The 21,336-nt window shown below is 35.3% G+C and overlaps 1 protein-coding gene across 5 annotated transcripts; it reads left to right on the top strand.

Moving 5' to 3' along the window:
- The first annotated feature begins 1,599 nt into the window (after positions 1–1,599).
- Positions 1,600–21,199, top strand: LOC105163972 (Tetratricopeptide repeat (TPR)-like superfamily protein). Of its 5 annotated transcripts, none has more exons than XM_088881653.1 (17): positions 1,600–2,105; positions 4,187–4,377; positions 4,467–4,571; positions 5,095–5,195; positions 6,343–6,421; positions 6,937–6,948; positions 7,036–7,101; positions 11,176–11,244; positions 11,339–11,395; positions 12,089–12,166; positions 12,719–12,816; positions 12,898–12,943; positions 13,259–13,386; positions 15,528–15,636; positions 16,917–16,979; positions 20,149–20,214; positions 20,803–21,199. In XM_088881653.1, the coding sequence occupies exons 1-17, from the start codon at positions 1,886–1,888 to the stop codon at positions 20,980–20,982; spliced, it is 1,668 nt and encodes a 555-aa protein (XP_088737779.1). In that variant the 5' UTR covers positions 1,600–1,885; the 3' UTR covers positions 20,983–21,199. The 5 variants fall into 5 exon arrangements, with proteins under 5 accessions (XP_088737779.1, XP_088737775.1, XP_088737781.1 ...); XM_088881649.1 differs by having other exon boundaries at positions 20,065–20,214; XM_088881655.1 differs by lacking the exon at positions 6,937–6,948.
- The last annotated feature ends 137 nt before the right edge of the window (positions 21,200–21,336 follow it).

Raw genomic sequence — 21,336 nt, 5'->3', positions numbered from 1 at the left:
AAAACAAATCTTCATTAAACAATGAAGCATGTCAAATAAAAAACCCAAATTTGGCCACAAGTTCAGACCCTAGTATGAAGTTAATTCTTATTTTTTCATTTTGCAAGCTGGTGTTATCTAGTGTCCTTGTTTTAGTAAGGGGTTTGTCCGATGAGAACTTTAATCATTTCATGTTTTAGGTTTATCATCACATCTTGTTATTGACAACCTAAAAAGTACAAAGGAGAGAAGAAAATGGTTAGAACTCTTAAGCTAATTTTAGCTAAAAACAACTACAGACTTCAGTAAAAGATCAAGATGATGACTTCTTTAATAGGCCAGGGTAAAAAAAAGAGCTTGTGCTTTTCCCAAAGCTTATTCCATTAATCATCCTTCACCACTCATTTCGCCATTGCTTTCCTTATTCAGTAAGAATGCATGTTTGTGAAAAAATATGATTTTGTCAAGACAGGGAATTAAGTTGAAGAGATAAGCATAAGGAGAATGAAAAAATATGGAACTACATTCATAACCATAATTTTATCTGCAAGTTTGAAACATTTTAGAGGGATTGAAAAATTATCGCCCATGAGCCAAATTGGAAAGACTCAACCCACACTATCCAAACCCACACACCTGGATGGCTAAGCCTATTCCACTGTCCTGTCCCATTTGTGTGTTGGCTTAGCCCACTTGACTTCACCCGACTCTCTTGTATTTTTATCTTCACTCCTTCTGCAAAAACCCTAATCCTACTTCTCTCTTTCTCGTCTCTTCCTCTCTCCCTCCTTCTCTTCTGGGTTTTTCCACCGCTGTCTTCCTCTCTCTTCGATATTAATGCCCCCTTCTCTGATATTAATGTCCCCCCTCTATATAAACCACTTATGGTGGCTTTCTGAGTATGAAAACAGAACAAGAAATCTTCTTCTTCTCTTGCTCCGATTAAAAGTTTTTTGTGAACTTAGTCCCTTAGTGAAAAGTCATTAGTGGTCTGGAGCTGGGTCTATGTGACTGAGCCTCGGTGGCGTGTTTTGGTTGTAAAAGCAACCGGTGTAGTGGTTGCCGGCCTTGGTGGCTAGGGCTACCCATACTGGATCTGGCCCTTGAACCATTTACCTTTTTTCCTATTCTTGTCCTTCATTTATTGTTGATATTATTTTGTAATTATATTTGTTAATAGTGTGTAATTATTAAGGAGTTTTCGTAATCCACAGTTTTTTGTAATAATTTGACTATAACTATATCTATTTAAGCTCATCGCTGACGATATATACCCGACCCAGGGGAAACAAAGCAATTGAAAAGATGGAAAAATAAAGCTCATTCACCTATCTATGGAAAAAACTTAATGCAGTGTAACAACATACGATTAAAAGTTGTTTTCTTCCTTTTCGAACATGTCACTAAAAATCTGACAGAGATGTTAGGTCATTTTCAGTGAAAGAAGGGGGCAAAGATAAGAAAAATGCCTCTTAAGAGGTTAAGATCAAGTATAAAAAATTCATCTTGACCCAATGGACTACTTAATAGCACTTTTGTGGGTCGGATTTGAACAATGACGGATTCAAGGCATTAATTCGGAATTGGGTCAAGATGAAGTAAGTAAAAAAAATGAGGTGGATTAATGTAAATATCATGCCGAATAACAATAAGTAAATGGGCCCAAATAGCCTCCCGAAACCTTAGTTCTGCGCCACCGCCGATGTCCTAGATCGGCTTCGCCACTCGTAACCCTAGCGCCGACGCCGCCTTCGCGTGCCCCCCACCCAGGTCGCCTGCCGCCTAAACCCTCGCCCCGTCCCCGTGCCTCTTCGCCCCTGTAGTCGCCCTCCGCCGCCCCTCCCGCTACCACTCGCGTTACCCTTTACTTGAACTGGGCGAAGCCCAGTTTTTCTTCCAGACTTGCATGAGACGCGCCTTAGCTCGCCTCCGCGCCACGCAGAAAGGCGCGCGGGGGTTTGCAGCATTGCAAAGCCCTGCGCCATCTTCTGAAAATGGCGTTGGGCTTGCGCCTCGCGCCATGGCGCGCAATTTACAATTATGGCATGAATATGATTTTGGAGGGCATACATGGAATAAGTTCCGGGGGGATGCATTTCAATGGGTTTTTCTGTCTGGACCGGCTGGTATGTACTTCATGTTGTAGGTTAATCTGATAATGTGACATAGATTTTCTTAATTTTCAGTCACATATCTGGAATGACTCTAGAACAAAATTTCTTAGTACGTGGAATTTATAATTTGCCTGCCGGAGGAACTGGGGGAGAGTGGCAGATATTGGACCAGGTGGAATAATTTCTTGCAGGGTTTAAGATGCTTAAAGACCTTCACATCATATTTTAGATTGAGCAAGATGACTCATGTGTTAGGATTTGACTCGCTTGATCTCTTGTTTGCATATGTTTTCTTTACAGATGTCGAGTCATTAATCTGTTGTCGAAGTTGATATTGCATCTTTAGTTGTGCATGCCGTGTATCTAAGGGAGGGAAATTAAAAGCTTGAATACAAGGTTTCTTGCTTTTGTTAAAGTACATACTTCCAGGTCTTAGTAATGTTGAATACGAATTTAAAAAATGTTGTGATATCAAGATAGAGAAATCCAATCCGTTTAAATGAATTTATCAATCATGTCACATTCCTGTATTTATCTGATGATAAATCCTGGAGTTAAATTAGATATCCATGGCAAAAGGCTATGTAAAATAGTCTTGTCTACTAGGAATGAGAATGACGGCAGATTACTTAAGTTGAAAATTATACTGTAGACAACATGATCAATATTTTGCCAATGACCATTGCACAACTGTATGATTGGAACGGACTCACTAAAAGCAGCACTTTGAATAGTCTGGGAAAGTTGATATGTAGAATGGATGGCTATAGGAGAGAAATTGTTCTAGGTGGAAATTTCAGTAGAAATGTGGGAGAAGTTTCTGATCTTGTGGTATGGTACATTATGTCTTGAATTTGGTGATTCAAATGACACTGACGTGTTTATGTTAGAATTCTTCTTAGGCAATGAAATTAATGCTCAGTAAATCCTCCTCTGGATGAATGATGAACACTTGATCATATATAAAGTTGACTGGTTGTAGGGCGGTTTTATCTATGGACAAATTTTGACCTCACAACTAAGAAAGTTGGCAACTATGGAGGTTTCTGTAGAGAGTAATGGAGGAAGGCCTCTAAAGGAGAATGAAGAGCTCTAAAGTGCTATAGAGACTCAGAATCTGTTTCATATTGTGGTTGTAGATTATTGCTATAGAACATTTAACAATTATGATAGAGTAAGAAGTACTGGTTGCTTAAATTCAGGTGATGAAGAATAGAGACCTCATGAGTGTCATGTGGGTAAAGAAGGTAACTCCATTGCCTCTGCGAAGATGAAGATATTAGTGGTGGGAAGGGATGTCCCTTTAACACAATTTTGAATGAAATCACAGCACTCATGTTAGGGTAAAGGCAGTCAGCGGTTTCAGGGGAAAGTAGATATGGTAATGTTTCCAGTCAAAGCAGTAGTGTTGAAGGGAGTTCTAAAGAAGATAAGCTCGTAAAGCATGAGGAGTAATTGGTGTAGCAGTCAAGGAACGGAAGAGCATCGGAGAGTCCACATTGTATTTTACAAAAATCATCCTGACCAAGAATTTGATATATAAAGTTTCATGCAAGTGATAATTATCTAGGTATTAACCGAATGAGTCACACTCTGAAAATTTGAGACAAGTGAATGAGAACCTACTCGGGATTGAATCAATTGTTTGAGAGACCATTCCAGCTTACACTTTGGATACAATCACGGATTTATTTATCTGTTGAGAAGACTTGGGATGCTGTGTATAGAAGAAAATGGAGACCTCTACATGACTTGTGTGTTGTGTTTACACTGATCCATAAAACTGGAACTGTCTCTTTTAGGCACTTATTGTAAAACAGACCCTATTCCTGTCATTGTACCATGGGAATTTTCTATATTCTTCTCCAAAGTTAACTACTGTGATGTTACTGTAAATGCATAACCGCTTGGGACTTGTTTTATACAGTAACATCTGTAAATGCAGAATTTCTTTTACATTTATCATACTCATCTCTAGTCAAGTCTGTTTATTATAGCTGGTAGACTGATTGTATTTCTTATCTTTCATCATAGTTTTCATTGTTGAAGCTAGGTTTTTGAGGAGCCTATTGCTAAATCTTTTCTGTTTTCAGCAATAATTCTGGGGGCATCTTCAATGCCTTCACTGGCAGAAGATGTTTCAATTGAATCAAGTTCCACTGATGGTACAAATATTGCTGATTCTGGTGGTTTGCGTAAAATTGAGGATGGGTCAGTGGTATCAAATGAGCATACATCTAAATGGAGAATTTTTACTGATAATGGAAGGAATTATTTTATGCAGGCAAGTGTTCTGATTCTATTCTCATATGGTTAATTTTGTATATGTTACTATCAGGAACATTCTTTTGATAGACTTTTCATATCATCTAGGGAAATGTTGAGCAAGCTGAGAAATTTTTTCGATCTGCATTAGAAGAAGCAAGAGAAGGTTTTGGAGAAAGGGATCCTCATGTTGCCTCTGCATGCAACAACCTGGTGGGTCTACCTTCTATAAGGCAATTAGTTTTGTACTTAAATGTTAAATGTGTTACTGAATGACCACCTCATTTAAAAGTTCTTGCTATATAGAGAAACATTTAATATTTGATACCTCCAAGAATGGTTGTCTTGTGGTGGGCTTTTGTTCATGATAAGGACTTAAATTGTGGTACTGTTGCTTCTTATTTGAGCTAGTGACTTGGCGCTTCTGTTATATTGGAGTTTGTGTTTGGTGTGGTAAAATTGTTGATTCTGTACGGGTCTGTTTACTTAAAGCTGATTAGATGAAGCTAATTACTCCCCCAAGCATCTTTCTCCAAAGTTAAGTTATTTTAGTGGTGTCATAAAGTTTTATTGTTCTTTTTCTATTTCTAGAATATTACTTCATATTTCATAGCAAGTTTATTTTCCTCAGCAGAAGCTGTCTACCTCTTCCAACATTGCAGTTGATCTTTCTTATTATCTTTGATGCTGCAAGTTAATTTTCAGAAGTTGATGAAACCATGATTCCTATTTGCAGGCTGAGTTGTTTAGACTCAAAAAGGACTTTGAGAGTGCGGAACCATTGTACCTGGAAGCTATTAACATACTAGAGAAGCATTTTGGAATAGATGACATAAGGTAAAGGAAATGGAAGATAGCATTTTCATTACTTGTCTACTTTCTGATGAAGGGGACTGTGGGTAAGACAATAAGAAAGTACTCATTTGGTGAAATGGTCCATCTTTTAGGAATATACAACAAATAAAAGCAACCATTCAATATAAAATGGAATGAGTAATACTTATGGGCTCTAGTTACTTGATCAACAGACCTTAACTATTGTACTTGTATATTTGCCCTGTACAGTTTAAATTGGTGAAAATTTTCATCATGGTTCTTGACATGAGGCAATTGGTTTAATATGTGCTAGTATAGTGCTCATTGTCCATGGCTCAGAAGACAATGACAATGTTTGGTTCCGTTTTTGGGCTGGTTTGACATGAAGTGTTTGGAAGACTAGGTTTGGTCTCGTTTGAAACCAACCCAAACCCACCCTGCCTACAAAACACTTGTCACATTCCCCAATACACATTTCAGAACACTTCAAAACCCAAACTTGTTTTCAAACTTTACAAAGACCTACATAAAAACAACTCCAACAAAGAAATAATTTTTCAATCATCCTTAATGCTCTTTCTACTCCAATTTTATGGACTCTTATTTCCTTCTTGGAACATCATTTAAATAAAACTTCATTTCCTAACATGGAACTTTTTCTTCCTTGAACTACCTTCTCTTGCGAAGCAATGATATGACATTACTGACACTCAATCACTGTTGAGGTGATACTGTGGAGATACACAGACTCTCTCTTTCATATCTCATCTAAAGCTTCATGCAGAGTTAAAACGGGAGCTATATTTCCTAGACATCAAGCTAACTTGCGTTATTCTTGCAACTCTTTGAGTTGTCCTCTTCTATATTGAATGAAGTTGTTTACAGTAGGTTCATTTAAAAATTATGCCACTTTCCTAAAGGACAAGTCTGTGATGTATGACGTGCTATGGTACGAGTACTTGTGCCTGCATTTCAATGCAGGTGATGTTTTAATTCATGTATTACATGTGCCCCTTTAAGTTATCTCTCCCTATTTGATCTGGTATGAGGCAGTAGTTAGTCATTTGCAGTGGCTTGATTCGCTGTGCAACTCCATCTTGTGTGGCATCACTCCTGAAGCTTGAACTTTATTTTCACTTATGAAGCCTGTAAATTTTTCATATTGTAGAGTTGGGGCTGCCCTTCATAATCTTGGTCAATTCTACCTCATACAGCGAATATTGGAAAAAGCTCGTGTATGCTATGAGGTAAATACATGACACAATATCCAAATGCTTCTGCTGCCATATTTTGGTTTAGTTGTGATTTCATAACTTGTTGTAGGCTAGTTCTCTGTAGATGTCTAATTGTTTCGTCTCCTTAATCATTATATAAAGGTTCGCAAGAACCTTGGATAATCATCCAGTATATTATCTGGTTTCTGTGTTTCACCACCAGATTGTTTCAAATCCATGAAGTAGAATGAATGTGCCTCTCCATTTAACTGGAGAATTGGAGATCTTTAAGGAATTGCTTGTATTCATCAAAACCCATTCGATCTCTTACTTTTGTGGTAGCTTTAGGAACTCTCAAAGTATATCCAGGAGAAATTTGAATGTGTGGACTTCTAGCACGCATAAATTAGTAGTGAAAAAACATACTGCTAATGATAGTACTTATGCAATTTTTGCTCTCACTTTCTATGTGCAATATATTATAGTTTTGTCTCTTCATTCATGCACTGACAAAGTCATATTTTCTCTTTTGACCCACTTTCTGACAGCGTGCTCTGAAGGTTTGTATCTATCATTATGTCACTTCTATCATCATTATGTACTTGGGAACGGACTTCAGGGTTTCCTTCCATTTTTCTGATTGGTAGATAAAGCGACGTGTATTAGGAGAAGCACATCCAGAATATGCTGATACGTTGTATCATCTTGGCACTGTAAGTTTCACTATTTGCTGATGTTCCTAAATTTGATCTACTCTTAGAACTTATCTGTGCTTTTACTTGTGTCTTGGTGTTTAGATACGTGAAATTTGCTGTGGTACGAGTGAATGCATTTTTTTTATGGCTGTCATAGACAGCTTATTGTTCCTCAAGTTTATGGTATTAAATTCATGGTGGTAATTAAGGACCACGTAATACTTGTGTTTAGGAAATGTAAGGTCTCCACTCTTTCATATCGATGATGAGTCATTAATGTCTCTTTCTTGTCAAATTTAAGCTACTATGGAGAGGAGAGTTTGAGATATCAAAAGTGTAAATGAAGACATATCTTCTTATTGTGAATGAAGAAAGACTATTTATTTATGGGAAAACCTCTTATTCCCCATGTACATGAGGGTAGGGGTTCATTTCGGTGAACCGAACCGAAAATTCGGTTTGGCGGTTTTAAAAACCAAAAACCGAACCGAAAAGGTAAGGTTCGGTTCGCTTAAAACCGAAACCCGTTCATTTAACTGAAAAACCTTTTTTAAAAAAAATAATATATATATAAATAATTTTGGTGTTTTTTCAATTTTACCGAAAAATACATCAAAATCTATTCAAAATTTATGAATGTATCGTGAAAAGAAAATTTATGAATACAATTCAAAATTTCAAATTAAAAGAAAAGAACCCAAGAAAGAATCCATTCATTTAATTTTCTATTAGGCATTTCATCAAACAACTTCAAAGCAAAACTTGTATGTCAAATTTTAGAATTTCTTCTACTTAAAAAGAAAGAAAAATTACCTGAGAACAAAGAAGAAGACGAAGGAAGTCACTGGTGGGGGTGTGGCTGCCAGCTGGAGAGTGGAGAGAGTGGTGGAGAAGGAGAAGACTCAGAAGAGAACTGAACTGGTGCTGCTTCTGCGTCTGCGTTTTCTTTTTTCACTTTTCATTCTTTTCTTTCTCTTTACTTATCTTTATTTTATAATATATTAATATCAATATATAAATATAATACATAATAATATAACATAAATAATAATAAGAAAAATTAGGTTTTCGGTTCGGTTCGGTTCGGTTACCGAACGGTGACCAAAAAAACCGAACTGAAAAACCAAAATTTAAAAAAAAAAAACTGAAAACCGAACCAAATTTTTGGTTCGGTTCGGCCAGTTTAACCGAACTTTGAACACCCCTACATGAAGGCACTATATACATACAGAAGTGTAGGTCTAACATAATCCCTCGAATCAGGCTATTAGATTTTGAACTCTTCTAATCATGCTATCCAAAAAATTAGCCTTACAGATAAATCCTTATAATAAATATGCAGGTACTATGTTTACAATATGAAATCCTAAAGGGAAACTAAACCGTTCCTCCATTTGAAACTATCCAACTGAATCCCTCCATTTATGGATTTCAAATCTTCCTATTCTATTGACTACTCATTTTCCACATCACCCTCCCCTTCAAGCTGAGGAGTAGACGTCTTCCATTCTCACCTCGAATAGAATATCATGAAATCTTGAAATGCTCAGCCCCCATTAGCTAAGTGACTTTCTGATGTAATATATGACTACATACTTACTCTTCCTTCACTTTTGATTCTCAAATCATCTAGGATAATTGTTAGAAGGGGAAAAAGAGAATAATTTTTGGCGTTTCAGTGAAGTACCCAACATCAATACATATAGAGTTGGGTGTTTACCGATAGTTACAAATAAATCAACCTACTTATAAACAATATTAACTTTAATAGATAGGAGAAGATATATGTTAATCCTAACACTCCCCCTCAAACTGGTATTACACATGGTCTTGGAATACCTTGCCCCTAATGCTTTACTGAAAATATCTGCTCGAAGGAGTGACGGAGTGCAAAATATGTGACTCTCCTCATGAACAAATGACAATTGATCTCAGTGTGCTTTCTCATTAAAAACTAGATTATTGGCAATGCAAAAGTCTGCTTAATTGTGACAGTAAATAGGCAAAGTGTCATTATTTATAAACCCTACTCTCCCAATGAATTTTTAACCATAAAATTTCACTAGTGGTGTGGCCATGGCCGTTGTATTCAGCTGCTGCATTCCATATAGTTGCTGGGTCTGTTTCTTGCTGCTCCAAGTCACAAGATTTTCGCCAACATAGGTGCAAGGTGCATTAGAGTAGGTTTTTATCTTGAGATGTCCATGTTGTTCCAACAACCACCCTTAACCAAGAGCCTCCTTTATGTAGTCCAAAATCCTAAAAAGCAGCTTCAGATGAACAAGTAGTGACTTATCCATAAACCGACTAAATAGGCTAGCGGCAGAGTAGATGTTAGGTTTAGTCACAGTGAAATAGATTGACATCCCTACAAGTTTGTACTTGCTCTCATCTTCCAAATAGCACTATCATTCTACCAGAAATCAGGACTCGAATCATAGTTGTGTGACGTGTCGACAGGCTTAGTACCAGCAAACCGACTTCCTAAAGGAGATCACAAGCATATGTTATTTGGGATCACTTATATTTCTCTTAAAAGATTCATATGCCTTAATATTTGTTGCCTTCAATTGGTTCTGCTTCTGCAGTTATTCTTTTAGGATCATTATAATAATTCCATACATCTGATTTAGTGATTTAAACTTTTTCTCATATCCATCAAATCCATTATTCTTGATGGAAAAATCTTTGAATTGGCTAGGATGAGCGTACAAAGTTAAAAGCTCTTGTGTAATGTTCCTTGGATTTATCATGAACTCTAAGCAAGAGTTAGAAAACTAGGAACCTTATGTTTCTTTTATTTTCCTAAATTTAATGGCCAGAAATCATGTCAATAATTTTAGGTAAGAAGTATCTTTGGTGGACATTCCTAGAAGGAAATAGGAGCATTAAGTCATGGACCATGGAAGTAGTGCTGTTTTAAGTGCTTCGATTGCGAGCCTACCACTTAGCCTGTAGCACTTCAAATAAGAGGAACTTACTAATTGCTGGGAAATAAACTAACTAATTGTGATAGAAAATCAATGATCATGAAGCATCTAGAATCAAGTATCACCAACTTGACTAGTCTGACAGAGAATTGAACATTGTTTTTTACATGTTCATTTCAATTCCAAGAACTATCCTAGTGTTGAATTTCACCTACGTATGAACCACCATGTTTAACCTGTTAACCTACCTTTTTGACAATTCATCAATCCTCACAAGATGTAAGCCTGTTTTCATGGTTAGAATTTTATGTTTAATTCCAAACGTTCCAATGCAGAACTGCAACTTTAGTTCTTTAAATCTGAAACATGTAAACATGTGGCTATTATATGCACAAGTAAAATAGAGTACTTAGGAATTAAATGGAACAGAGTTAAGAACTGAATTTCAAAACTCCATTGAACCGACTCAAAGGATTCAACTCCATCCGAGAACAAATGAACTACTTTATAGTTGGAACTTTGCCTCCTTGTTTACTTCCTCTGCCTCCAGAAACTGAATAAGGATGTATTTTGTGCCTAATTATTCTCTATTCAGCCTCTCTTGAGCGTCTGATTGTGGCTTTAGCTTTCTTGTGTAGCCCCCTCAAGAGAAATCCAAAGTGCCAACAAAATTTAATAAAATCTGCATGGGGATCCGCTTCCACTGGGCGGAAACATGACCATGTATCTCGACACGGCAGCCAGTGTTCTCTTCTGTCTCTGTGGCTGGCTTCTGCAGGGGAAATATGGCCATGTTTCTCTCTATTTCTTGTTCTTGTTCAGTCTGCCTGCAAACACAGCTGTATCGACTGTCATGGCTGGCTGTGTTTTGCCTCTGTTTTATCACTTCTCAGAATCTCTGCAAACATAGTAGGTTCTTGCACAGCTTAGCTTTGTCTGCATCGCTCCCTTTGTTCCTGGATTGACCTTGAAAATAAGAGAAGGCAAGAGCAGTACCTAAAACTGAAAAGAAGCTAGGAATTACTAGGTTTGGAGTAAATTTACAAAAATGTCAAGAAATTCAGGTGAACTCCTTTGGCTAAAGCAAACAAAATCTACTTGCATCACGCTTTTCGGAAAAAAGAATTTCTGATCTGACTTGCCAATAATGTGTAACATGCAGGTTTTGCATCTCCAAGGGAAAGAGAAGGACGCTGAGGACCTAATTGTGGATTCTATACGGATACTGGATGTCTGTTGAAATGCTTTAAATTGAATGCTGGTGGTTCTTTGCGTTACTGGAAAATATAACATTTTTTCCTTATTGCTTTGCGTTAAATATGCAGGCAATTGGACAAGGAGAATCTTTCTTATGCGTCAGAAGAATGCAGTATCTTGCACAGGTTCTGGTTTCTTATTTCGCTGCTGCTTGAAGATTGGCACAGTTTATGCAAGCAAAGATATGCCCAATACACACATAGAAACCCCCATCCCTGCCCACCAACCCACAGAAACACACTTTGCATGCCTAAGCACAAGTGAAAATAAACATCTAAAGGACCAGATTGCCAGCGGAAAAAAGGACAAGAAATCAACAACTGGTCAGATATATTCCGATGAACTGAAAATTTGTGCAGTTTGTCAGCCACATTTTTATTATACGACTGTTTATACACACATGGCAGACTCAATACATATAGGGATACATCATTTCTCATGGTTGTGGAGTAACTCTTACAATTGAATTCCACAATGCTCAGGTTTCAAGTTGCTGTTCCATTACTGTGAAATCAGATGGTCTGGGTGTTTCTTCTCACTGCAAAAGTGACCATAGGAAATGAAGCTAGAAGAAACAAGCATAATAAATTGAAATGCGATATCTGCTTTCATTATTTGAAATTTCCATTAATTGCTACCAACATACTATTTCTATTAAAACTCACAGCTGACAGCACTATGTACTTTTAACTGGAAATGGGAAAATTAGGGAGTACAGACAGTTTCTTGGATCATCAAATTTTTACTTTTATGTTATTCGGTAATGCAAGGTTTATCTCAATCATGGTATTATATCATTTTCTTCCTATTGGTTGTAGATGTATATCAAGTCCAATCGATTTACTGAGGCTGAGATTTTATTAAGAAAGATTCTGCATACAATGGAATTATCAAAGGTTTATCATCTTCTTTCCTATCTATATTATAAGGTCTTTTCAGCTTTATTACAAATGGATAGCAGTTTTTTATTCCTCTGCAGTAGTTCTCCTGTGAACATCAATGCCTACTCAATCAGTTTAGATAGCATACAAAGATACAATAATATAGCCTACAACATAGGTGAACTGGTGGGAAAGGCTGCCAATTCTTCGTTCACTTTGATTCTGGGTCTTTTATGACTGTACTGTATTCTTCTGTTGTCAATTTTCTACTTTTACCTTTTTTCTTTGGCACCTTGTTTCTTCTTTGTTTAATGCACGAGTGTCCATTCCGCTCCACTCCACTTCACGATGAATTTATAGTCTTCTTAACAACCCCCAACACTTCTTCTGTTTCCTCTTGGTCACGCTGTTTTCTTGAAGTAAGTATGATTGAACTTTTTGATATAGCTATCTGCCTGTATGCACCTCTTGCTGTACATTGTATAACTGTGATTATGATTTTCCATCTCTTTGTTAATTTTTTATATTTATTTGTAATAATAGACACTATACTTATTTATGGCATAGGGATGGAAATCTTTCGACACTGTTGTTGCAGCTGAACGACTTGCACTGGTTCTCCAAATATCAGGGGAGTTAAGGGAAGCAGAAGACTTGTTAGAGAGGTATATTAATATTAAAGCACTAAATGAGGGAGGAGTCCACATGGTTCCTATGAAGAGTAACAAGTGATGTTCCTGTAGCAGATGTCTCGATGCTCGGAAGAAGTTGCTTCCTGATGAACATATTCAGGTCTAATTGATTACTGACCTTATCCAAGCATCTAGACGAGTATTCACATTGATTAAAGCTCATAGCACAAACAGTATATCTATTGTCTCCTGAATGATCACTTTCATAAGCACCTAAACCGCTGAAAATTGGATTGTGTATCACTGCCTAGGGTCGTATAGAAGTAGCTTTCTGTTGTGCTGAAATTGAAATAGTTGAAAAGGTCTAGAAACTTCTGTTTGTTGTGTTATTTCTCTCTTTTATCCATCTTTTCCTCCTTTAAGATGTTATCTTCTCATGAAGATATGCTAAATGAACCTTATTTCATGTTAATAGAATGCAGCCAACATGCTTTACACTGCTAGATTGAAAATGCAAATCTCCAACCAGCTAATGAGGACGAAAAGTTCTCAAGCTATGGCGGAGCTTGACGTGGCTAAAGATCTTCTGCAGAAGTGCATAAGGTTAGATAGGTGGATCCTTCACTTTCAACATTCTTGTCACTGCCTGTCTTTATTGTAAATATTTCAGTTAAATCATTTTAATTGAAACTTGCTGGTTAAATTATCTTCTTCAAGATATCTGTTGGAGATATTGAAACTTAAATGATTCTCCTCACTGATATTTTGTATTTTTAATTGAGGTGGTCATTCAATGTGGTATTAAATATTAATTGCCACCTATTTAGGAAAAATAAGCTGTTTTCGGGATATTAAATATTAATTGATTCTCATCTTTAACAATTAAAGTTTTTGGATGAGGTGGTCATTCAACAATATCGAATAGGTTTATTTTTTCTCTGCAGTGTGATCCCTATGCATTAAATACCGTGTGGAGGATCCATGAGGACTTAAGAGTTACAAATGTAAACTCAACTGAAAACAACATTTGCCATTTCAATTGCGTCTTGCCCAAGAATCATAAATTTTTCGTCTTAGATCTCTGTCACACAAGATCAATAGTTTGATATGGAAGAACGAATAATATGGTCCCCAAGGTTTATGCTCAGCTGGATCAACTCTATGTGCTATTTAGTTGGCAGAACGCTTGTGAAGTGACATAGAGAGATGTGAGAGGGCAGCACATGGTTTCTATTAATATAAAGAAGCATTGCATTTCATCAGATGTAGTTTGCTTGGTTTGACTAATGACTTGTATTGAATTTGGATTCTGTGAGATGTATGTTTGTGGGTACTAGATAATACATTGTGTCAAATGACTGTTAGAGAGGAAAAAACAAAGTATATATGTGACTATTGGGCAAGATGCTGCATGACTGTAATACATGCATTTATTTTTTAGTTTTCTCTATTGTTTTATGTAATTTGAAAGACTACTTTATGGTTTTATTTTTCTATCTTACAGTATGAGTATATTTTCCAGTGTTCCTACAGTAACTCTAACCGTTGGGAATTGGCTCTTAGTCATACTATCAACTTCTTGGCTAATATAACATCTCTCTTTTGCAACTTCTCTTAGTCATGGTGTTACTTGACATTATATAGTATGAAATTCAATCTTGTATTACAAGACAGGGTACATGATCCGAGCAGAGGGAAGCTTGATTCTGCAAGTGGAAAAGAACCTTGGTGATTTTCTGAAGTTGGTTAGGGCGTTAGATTACCATTTCTTGTAAGGTGTTTACCCTAGATCTTGTCATTAATGTAGGTACAATATGAAGCTTTCCATTTGTTGTCCTACTAATTAGTGTGAGCCTTGTCTCATTTTAGCAATGTGCTCAAGTATGTATACGTATTAAGAACAGGTATTCCATCTACATTTTGGAGTTATGGAAATGTCAAGTATTTGTAAAACATGAAAATTTTAGATGAAATTTTTTGGATAGTTCTGACGAACACAATTATTCATCTTTCAAACTAAAACCATTTGTATATAAGATATGGGTGTAGCAAGATGTATTAAATGATCTGATCTAAGAATCCCACAGCAAAGTTAAAGTTTGATGGAAGTATTGACTAAATCTCATAAAAATTTCAATCGGTGGAGTAAAACCACATGAAGTTTCTAGGATGATCAAAATCATTATCACTAATTTCTTTTGTGTCTCAGCTTTTATATTGTGAATACGGATGATTGGTGAGATAGTGACGATATTCAGCTTATGACATTGAATGCTTACTACTGGTATCTCTCATGACTTATACATAGGAAGTGTAAAGAATAAGCATTTCTTCAAGATATTTGTGCTAGTAGAAATTTGAGTTTGTTTCAAATCTGTTTTTTCCTCTTTCCTCTTTAAGATGTCTCAAAACAGGGGTACATATATTAAAATATGTACATAGTTTTTTTTTCATAATTACTCTTGATGTTAAGCTAATTAATTACATGTGTTGTAAATATTTTATGAATTTGTTGGTGCCAATTTAGTAACTGTAAGCATTATTTTGTTCATATTTATTTATAATATAAATGTAATCTAATGTCTGGAATTTCAAAAGAAGTTCTGACCATTTACTGCTACTTCTGTTCTGCAGATGTGTTAATTTGCATGTGTACTCATTACTTAGAATTGGATGCAAGGATTCACCTTTCTTGTGCCTATTTGATCTGTAATTTGTGCATTTTTTAATGGCTATCTTCACAGGGTAGCTCGACATGTCCTTGTTCAAGTTGTGGAACAGAAAGGAAATAAAGGGCCTACTGGGATACCCAGAAAAACGAGGAACGAAGCGCATTCTGCAGCCCTGATACTGGTTAGTTGGCCCCATTTTTCCAAATCATACTTACAATTAAACAATTAGCTGATAAAAAAAGAAATCTTGCACTGTGCTTATTTTGATATTTCATATGAGCTAATTTATTTGAAGTTAAATTTATACAAGATATGGTCTATGTTTGCACAAATGCTGTTTTTTCCTGTATAGCTTCTATTCTGATGGTTTCCTTTGTCTAAGTAAATTATGCTTTGAATTTGTGGTTCTGCATCTGAGCAATGGACTTATTTAGGTTGTTCACCTGTCATTAACAAGACAGAAGAACTCAAGATTCTTCACATATTCTTTTCTGATCTGATAATCTAACGTATGTATTGCCAAGTAAATGCTATTGTGTGAAAGGAAATCCAACTTATGTAGCAGTTTAATGTCTCTCATACTTATTTTCGGGTTTTCCTTGTCTATATTGGTTCCTTTCGTTCTAATATAATATTGCTGGAGTTTTTAATAAGTTTCTTAGGTGGATGTGTTCATAAAGTAAGTCCTTTAAGCATACAAATTAGGAGATTATTTCAACCCTGAAAGTTCAGTGCGAGGAACTTATCAGAAGTGTAAAGGCAGCACAAAAATAGCTCTTAGAGTGAACTGGGGGAAATCTTTCTGTGAAGCAAATAAAAAATACTTTATAAACAAGTGGTTCCACTGTAGAGTTTTGTCTCTAAGTTTCTCTCTATTCTGATAGCATTGGAAATTTTGGTGGTTTCCTCTCTAAATGACCATTTAGTTGAGTGCTCAAAGTACTTGAGTGAGGTGGTTCATCGTAGATGAAGCTGACATTTCTTGTTATATGCCAGCTACAAGTGGAGTTGGTCGACATAATAGTTCTTAGTATGAGATAGCAAACATCTTCATGCGAAGAAAAGAGAATACTCTTAGTTACACAAAATTGGAGATTCTGGTGTTAATCCTTTCTGAACAGCCTGTCAGATGAGTGCTGAAACTAATGAGTGAAGAGACTGATCATAGATAAAACTAACATTTTAGAGTATATTCCCTCTGCATATGTATCTGTAGACATCCCATATTGAAGCATTTCAGTTGTTTTGGTTATAGACAAGAGTATGTACTGAGAGGTCGTTATGCTTAATTGATTTTATAGAATGCAGTTATGGAAAGAGGGCAAAGATATGCTTGTTTCTTTAGATGTTTTAACTAATGGAGACATTGTCAGTGTTGATAATTTTAATTTAAGTGTTTAACTTGTATATATTACAAGTTGGCAGAATCTGATGATTTATTCTATTCCGATGCACTTATAGCTACAATCACTCAACGCTCTTGGCTCACTGGAGATCATGAAGCTGGAATTTCCAGGTGCAATGGTGAGTATTTGTTACTTCTCATTGTCCATGTTATGCATTTAGCTTCTAGAGTGATAATTATGTAGTATATTAAAAATTGTATCCAATATTGCATCCTTGATGTGATGTCATTTTGCCCCATTTGTTTGCCTAGGAGTTTTGATCATATATATGAGTTTACAGATGTTCAGAATCTTTTTATATGTTATCTATACTACTTTTTCTTTTTTACATTGAAATGCTGAACTGGAACCAACATATTTGAATCATCAAACTGCACTGCTCTGGCTAAAGTTTATGGACTATCATGGTTTTGGTTTTCACAGTTCGCAGTGACATGGGCAGAGCAGGGTCCTTTGGTTTCCCCCTCTGTTTTTGCAGTTGCTTAAAGACTAGTCTTTCTTCTTTTGTTTCCGACTTTTAGCATGATGATATTTCACCCGCTAAAAGACATAAAAAAGGGTAAATACATAAAAGCCCCCCGTGTTTTTGCAAAATTGCAAAAGCCACCCCATATTAAAGAAATACTTAAAGATTGATTCTAAAATGTTGCGCGCATGTACATCCCATTAGTAAAAACACTTAATTTTGACTGATTGGACTGTTATGTCTTTATTTTTTATTTATTCTTTGTCTGATTTTTTTGTGACTCTTTATTGTGATAGAGGAATAACAACCAATGGATGTGATAACTATTGACAACCGTTGGATTTTAAATTTTAAGAATTTAAGTGTTCAGGTTTTATGTTTTTTAAATTTATATATTATGCTTAAATATATATATCTTGTATTGATATTATAATATAAAATAAATAAATGATGAACATAGTAACAACTAACAACCATTGCATCACAAGATGAAGATCAAGGGTTCATATTTAAAATATTTTGAAATATCCTATATAATATATAAAAATAAGTAAATGACATATATGTATCATTATATATTAAATAATATAATGCATATCTCGCGACTGTTGTATTTGAAAGATGGCTGCGCATTTGGTATGGTTGTTGCCCAATGCAAAGCTAGGCAATGGCCATTGCTGTAAGTCTTTGCCCCCAAGGTGGCCAGTGAAAAAGGAGGGGGGTGGTGCAAAAAGAAAATTGGGAAGAGGAAAAAACGAATAATAAATTGGTTTTTAAAATTTTAAAAAAGTAAAGAAAATGGCTGAAAATATTTATTTCAAACAAATACTCATAATTTAAAAAATAATTTATTATTTATTTAAATATAAAATTTCTGTAATTTTTATTTTACTGGGATAAATCTTATTTACTATAAATTTTAATTAACTATATAATTAACTAAATTATTTTCGAACTAAAAAATAATATTAATACTATATAATTGAAAAATAATTAAACATATTTTATTTTTTTTAAAAAAATTATAGAAAAAGGTTTAAATATAAGAATTTATTTTTATATATTTGTGTTTGAAATATTGCATTGTAATTCGATTCATATGCATAGGAAAGGTAAATGGTATACCCTCTAAAAAGAAGGGAAAGATAAAGGGTATAAATGAAATTTTCCTCCTATTTTGGGGTCAGAAAAAGTCAAACCTCTATAATTTTCACATAACTGGCGGTGCTGGACAGATTCTATTAGTTTGTGATGGAGAGGGGATTTTATTCGGAGTTTGTGATGGAGAGGGGATTTAACACAAGGGAACATTTAGGCTATTTTCTTAATATAGGGGACTTTAGCGATATTACCCTTTGGGGGGAAAAAAAAAGGAAAAAGGATCTGGTGAAAACTGGGGACACTATTAAGTTTGCATGCTATGCTAATGTATCAAGTTAATTATTTTCGACATGGTTGATTTGTTTCGGTCACTTGAACCACCATAAATCTGCAGATCAGGCATAGTTTTGAAGAAATAAATACGGTACATTCACTTTGAGAGAAGTACCATGACAAAGGAATACTAAAAGTATCCTCTTTGGAAAAGTGATTTACTGTTTGATTTAATTTCTCCATATTTTTTTATGGGTAAATAGTATCATTGGTCCTTAAAGTGTACATTTATAATCGATTTAGTCCCTTAAATTTATTTCTTGACTTTGGCATCCCTGAACTTTAGTTTTGTCTCAATTTGGTGCCTTTGACCATTTTCCGGTGAAAATGTGTCCGGATTGTGACTTTTTAGAGGGTAAAATAGTCATTTTAAGTTTGATTTTCTCACTTTACTCCCTTAAATTTATAGAATTGTCAAATAATCCTTTCTTAAGCGGAAAAACAACTTTTTATATTTTTGTATGTTGAATATGATGTAATTATCTTATATGAATAATGAAAACTTTGAATTTTGTCAACATAATAATAACATATTGCTTGACTTACCAAGTATATTATACTATATTCAGCATACAAAAATATGAAAAAATTGATTTCCCGCCTAAAAAAATAACTAATTTGACAATTTTACAATCTTAGGGTATTAACGTGAGAAAATAAGACTTAAATTGACTATTTTATTCTCTAAGAACTCAAAATTTGGCCAAATTTTTGCCGGAAAATGGTAAGAGGAACCAAACTGACACAAAAACTAAAGTTTAGGACGCTAAAGTCAAGAAATGAATTTGAGGGACTAAAGTGATTCTATATGAAAACTTAAGGGACCAGTTGTAGCGTTTACCCTTCTTTATTTGATCTTTTGGCAAAAGACTTTTTATGCCGAAGGTGGAGGGTGGCTTAGATCCTTACATATTTATTAATTTCTGAAGAGAGTGCAAGTAGAGGAGTAAAGAAACCTGACCTCTATAATCAGTCAAAAACAATCAATCAGTTGAAAAACTTGAGAATGTATTACTTCCCTTAAAAGAAATGTTAAACTCTTATAGAAGGATAATTACAGTTTTTCCATGGGCAATTCCCCCTTTGACAATTAGATTAGTTGCCGTATTTTGTAATCCAGAATTCTCACCAAGAACCTGGTTCTCTCAATCATGTTAATGAATTTGCATGCCACGGGCCTGCTTCACTTGGAAATTATTGACTCCAACAATGAACCTAATTGATATTTCTGCTAATTTGACAAGATGTGGAACATATTTTTTCTTGACCATTCTATTGACAGATGTTTTATTTTTCACCTTAGGAGGATCAAGTGTATTTCAGCATTTCTTTTCTGAATCTACACCTCCGAATGCTGGAAGATATGATTTTATGCTTATTAAAACAGGAATACTTACCTGCTGAGGCTGAGGCTGAGGCTGCTCTTTGTCAATGTGTTTCCACTTATAAGGAGGTACAACACCCCACACCCCACCCCCACATTATGTTAGTACTAGTATGAAGCTGGTTCTAGTTTATTTTGTGAGTAAAAGAGGTAGTTTGGTTATTACTTGTATTACTAATTTTTAGCAATCTTGTTTCCTTGACAACTATGCAATTTGATAGGAAGTTGCTTATTTTCTTTTCCCAACATAACTGCAGTGCAGCAAAAGGTTTTACATTGTGCGAAACAGAGATATCTAGTTCAGAAAACCTTATAGGCATGAAAGAGGCATCTTATCTTTAGACTTATGATAAATGATTTTTTCTTTGTAATCCTTGAAATGACCAAGTTTCAATTATGATATAGATAACATACAGTATTTTTACATGCTGAATAAATGGTTCCAAACCTATCGTCGTCTCTCCGGTAATACTGTACTATCTTTAGTATCGAGTTTGCTGGTGGCGCTTTGATTAATCTGGTGCACGCGTTTGATTAAAATGCATTTCAACTCTCAAGCAATGCCTTTATTGTTAACTTTGCATAACATGTGCGATGGGTTTATTGTGTAAAAAATGCTCAAACATGCTGATGCAAGTTTAATACTATCTTGTGCAGTTTGCATCTGAACATTCGATATCTGATTCTCCCCAAGTAAAAGCTGAGTATCTATCTTGTTTACGCCATCTGTACAACTTGGTAAGCAAGGGCATGACAAGCGAAATAGGCACGGCAAAAGAAATAAAAGATGAAATTCGGCGCGTCGAAGATGAGGTCTCTAAAGCTGCAGGTGTTTGATGCTAAATCCTCCTCTGGTAATGCCACTTGCTCTTGTTGGAATATAACTTGGGGGCAGTGATCCCCATGAGAATTTGGTGGTGCTTTCTGTATAATGTAGTAAATACATTGATAAATCATTACTTGTCTGTGACCAGTTGGAATAAAGTCCTGAGTACACAAGAAAAAATTCAATAATTGTTATTTATTTTGGTAAAGATTGTCATAAAGTTTGTGATGGATGGTTTGGTAAGCATAGTTATACTCTTCCCTTCTCTCTTTTCATAATTTCTCATAGTTTTTCTGAATTCAATTTGTCTAAATATAAATGTAGTTAGTATTATTTCATAATTGGCTTTGCATATATAGAGAATC

The sequence above is a fragment of the Sesamum indicum genome, linkage group LG1 (assembly GCF_026168435.1).
Source record: "Sesamum indicum cultivar Baizhima isolate 11 linkage group LG1, ASM2616843v1, whole genome shotgun sequence".
Classification (NCBI taxonomy): domain Eukaryota; kingdom Viridiplantae; phylum Streptophyta; class Magnoliopsida; order Lamiales; family Pedaliaceae; genus Sesamum; species Sesamum indicum.
Note: the sequence above shows the minus strand (reverse complement) of the source record. Positions and strands in the feature narration are given on the sequence as shown.

Excerpts from the sequence above, each read along its gene's own strand:
- LOC105163972 (XM_088881649.1), top strand. The coding sequence starts at position 1,886 with ATGAGACGCGCCTTAGCTCGCCTCCGCGCCACGCAGAAAGGCGCGCGG. Across the intron at positions 11,245-11,338 it reads ATTCTATACGGATACTGGAT|GCAATTGGACAAGGAGAATC; the intron begins GTCTGTTGAAAT and ends TTAAATATGCAG. Across the intron at positions 11,396-12,088 it reads GAATGCAGTATCTTGCACAG|ATGTATATCAAGTCCAATCG; the intron begins GTTCTGGTTTCT and ends TATTGGTTGTAG.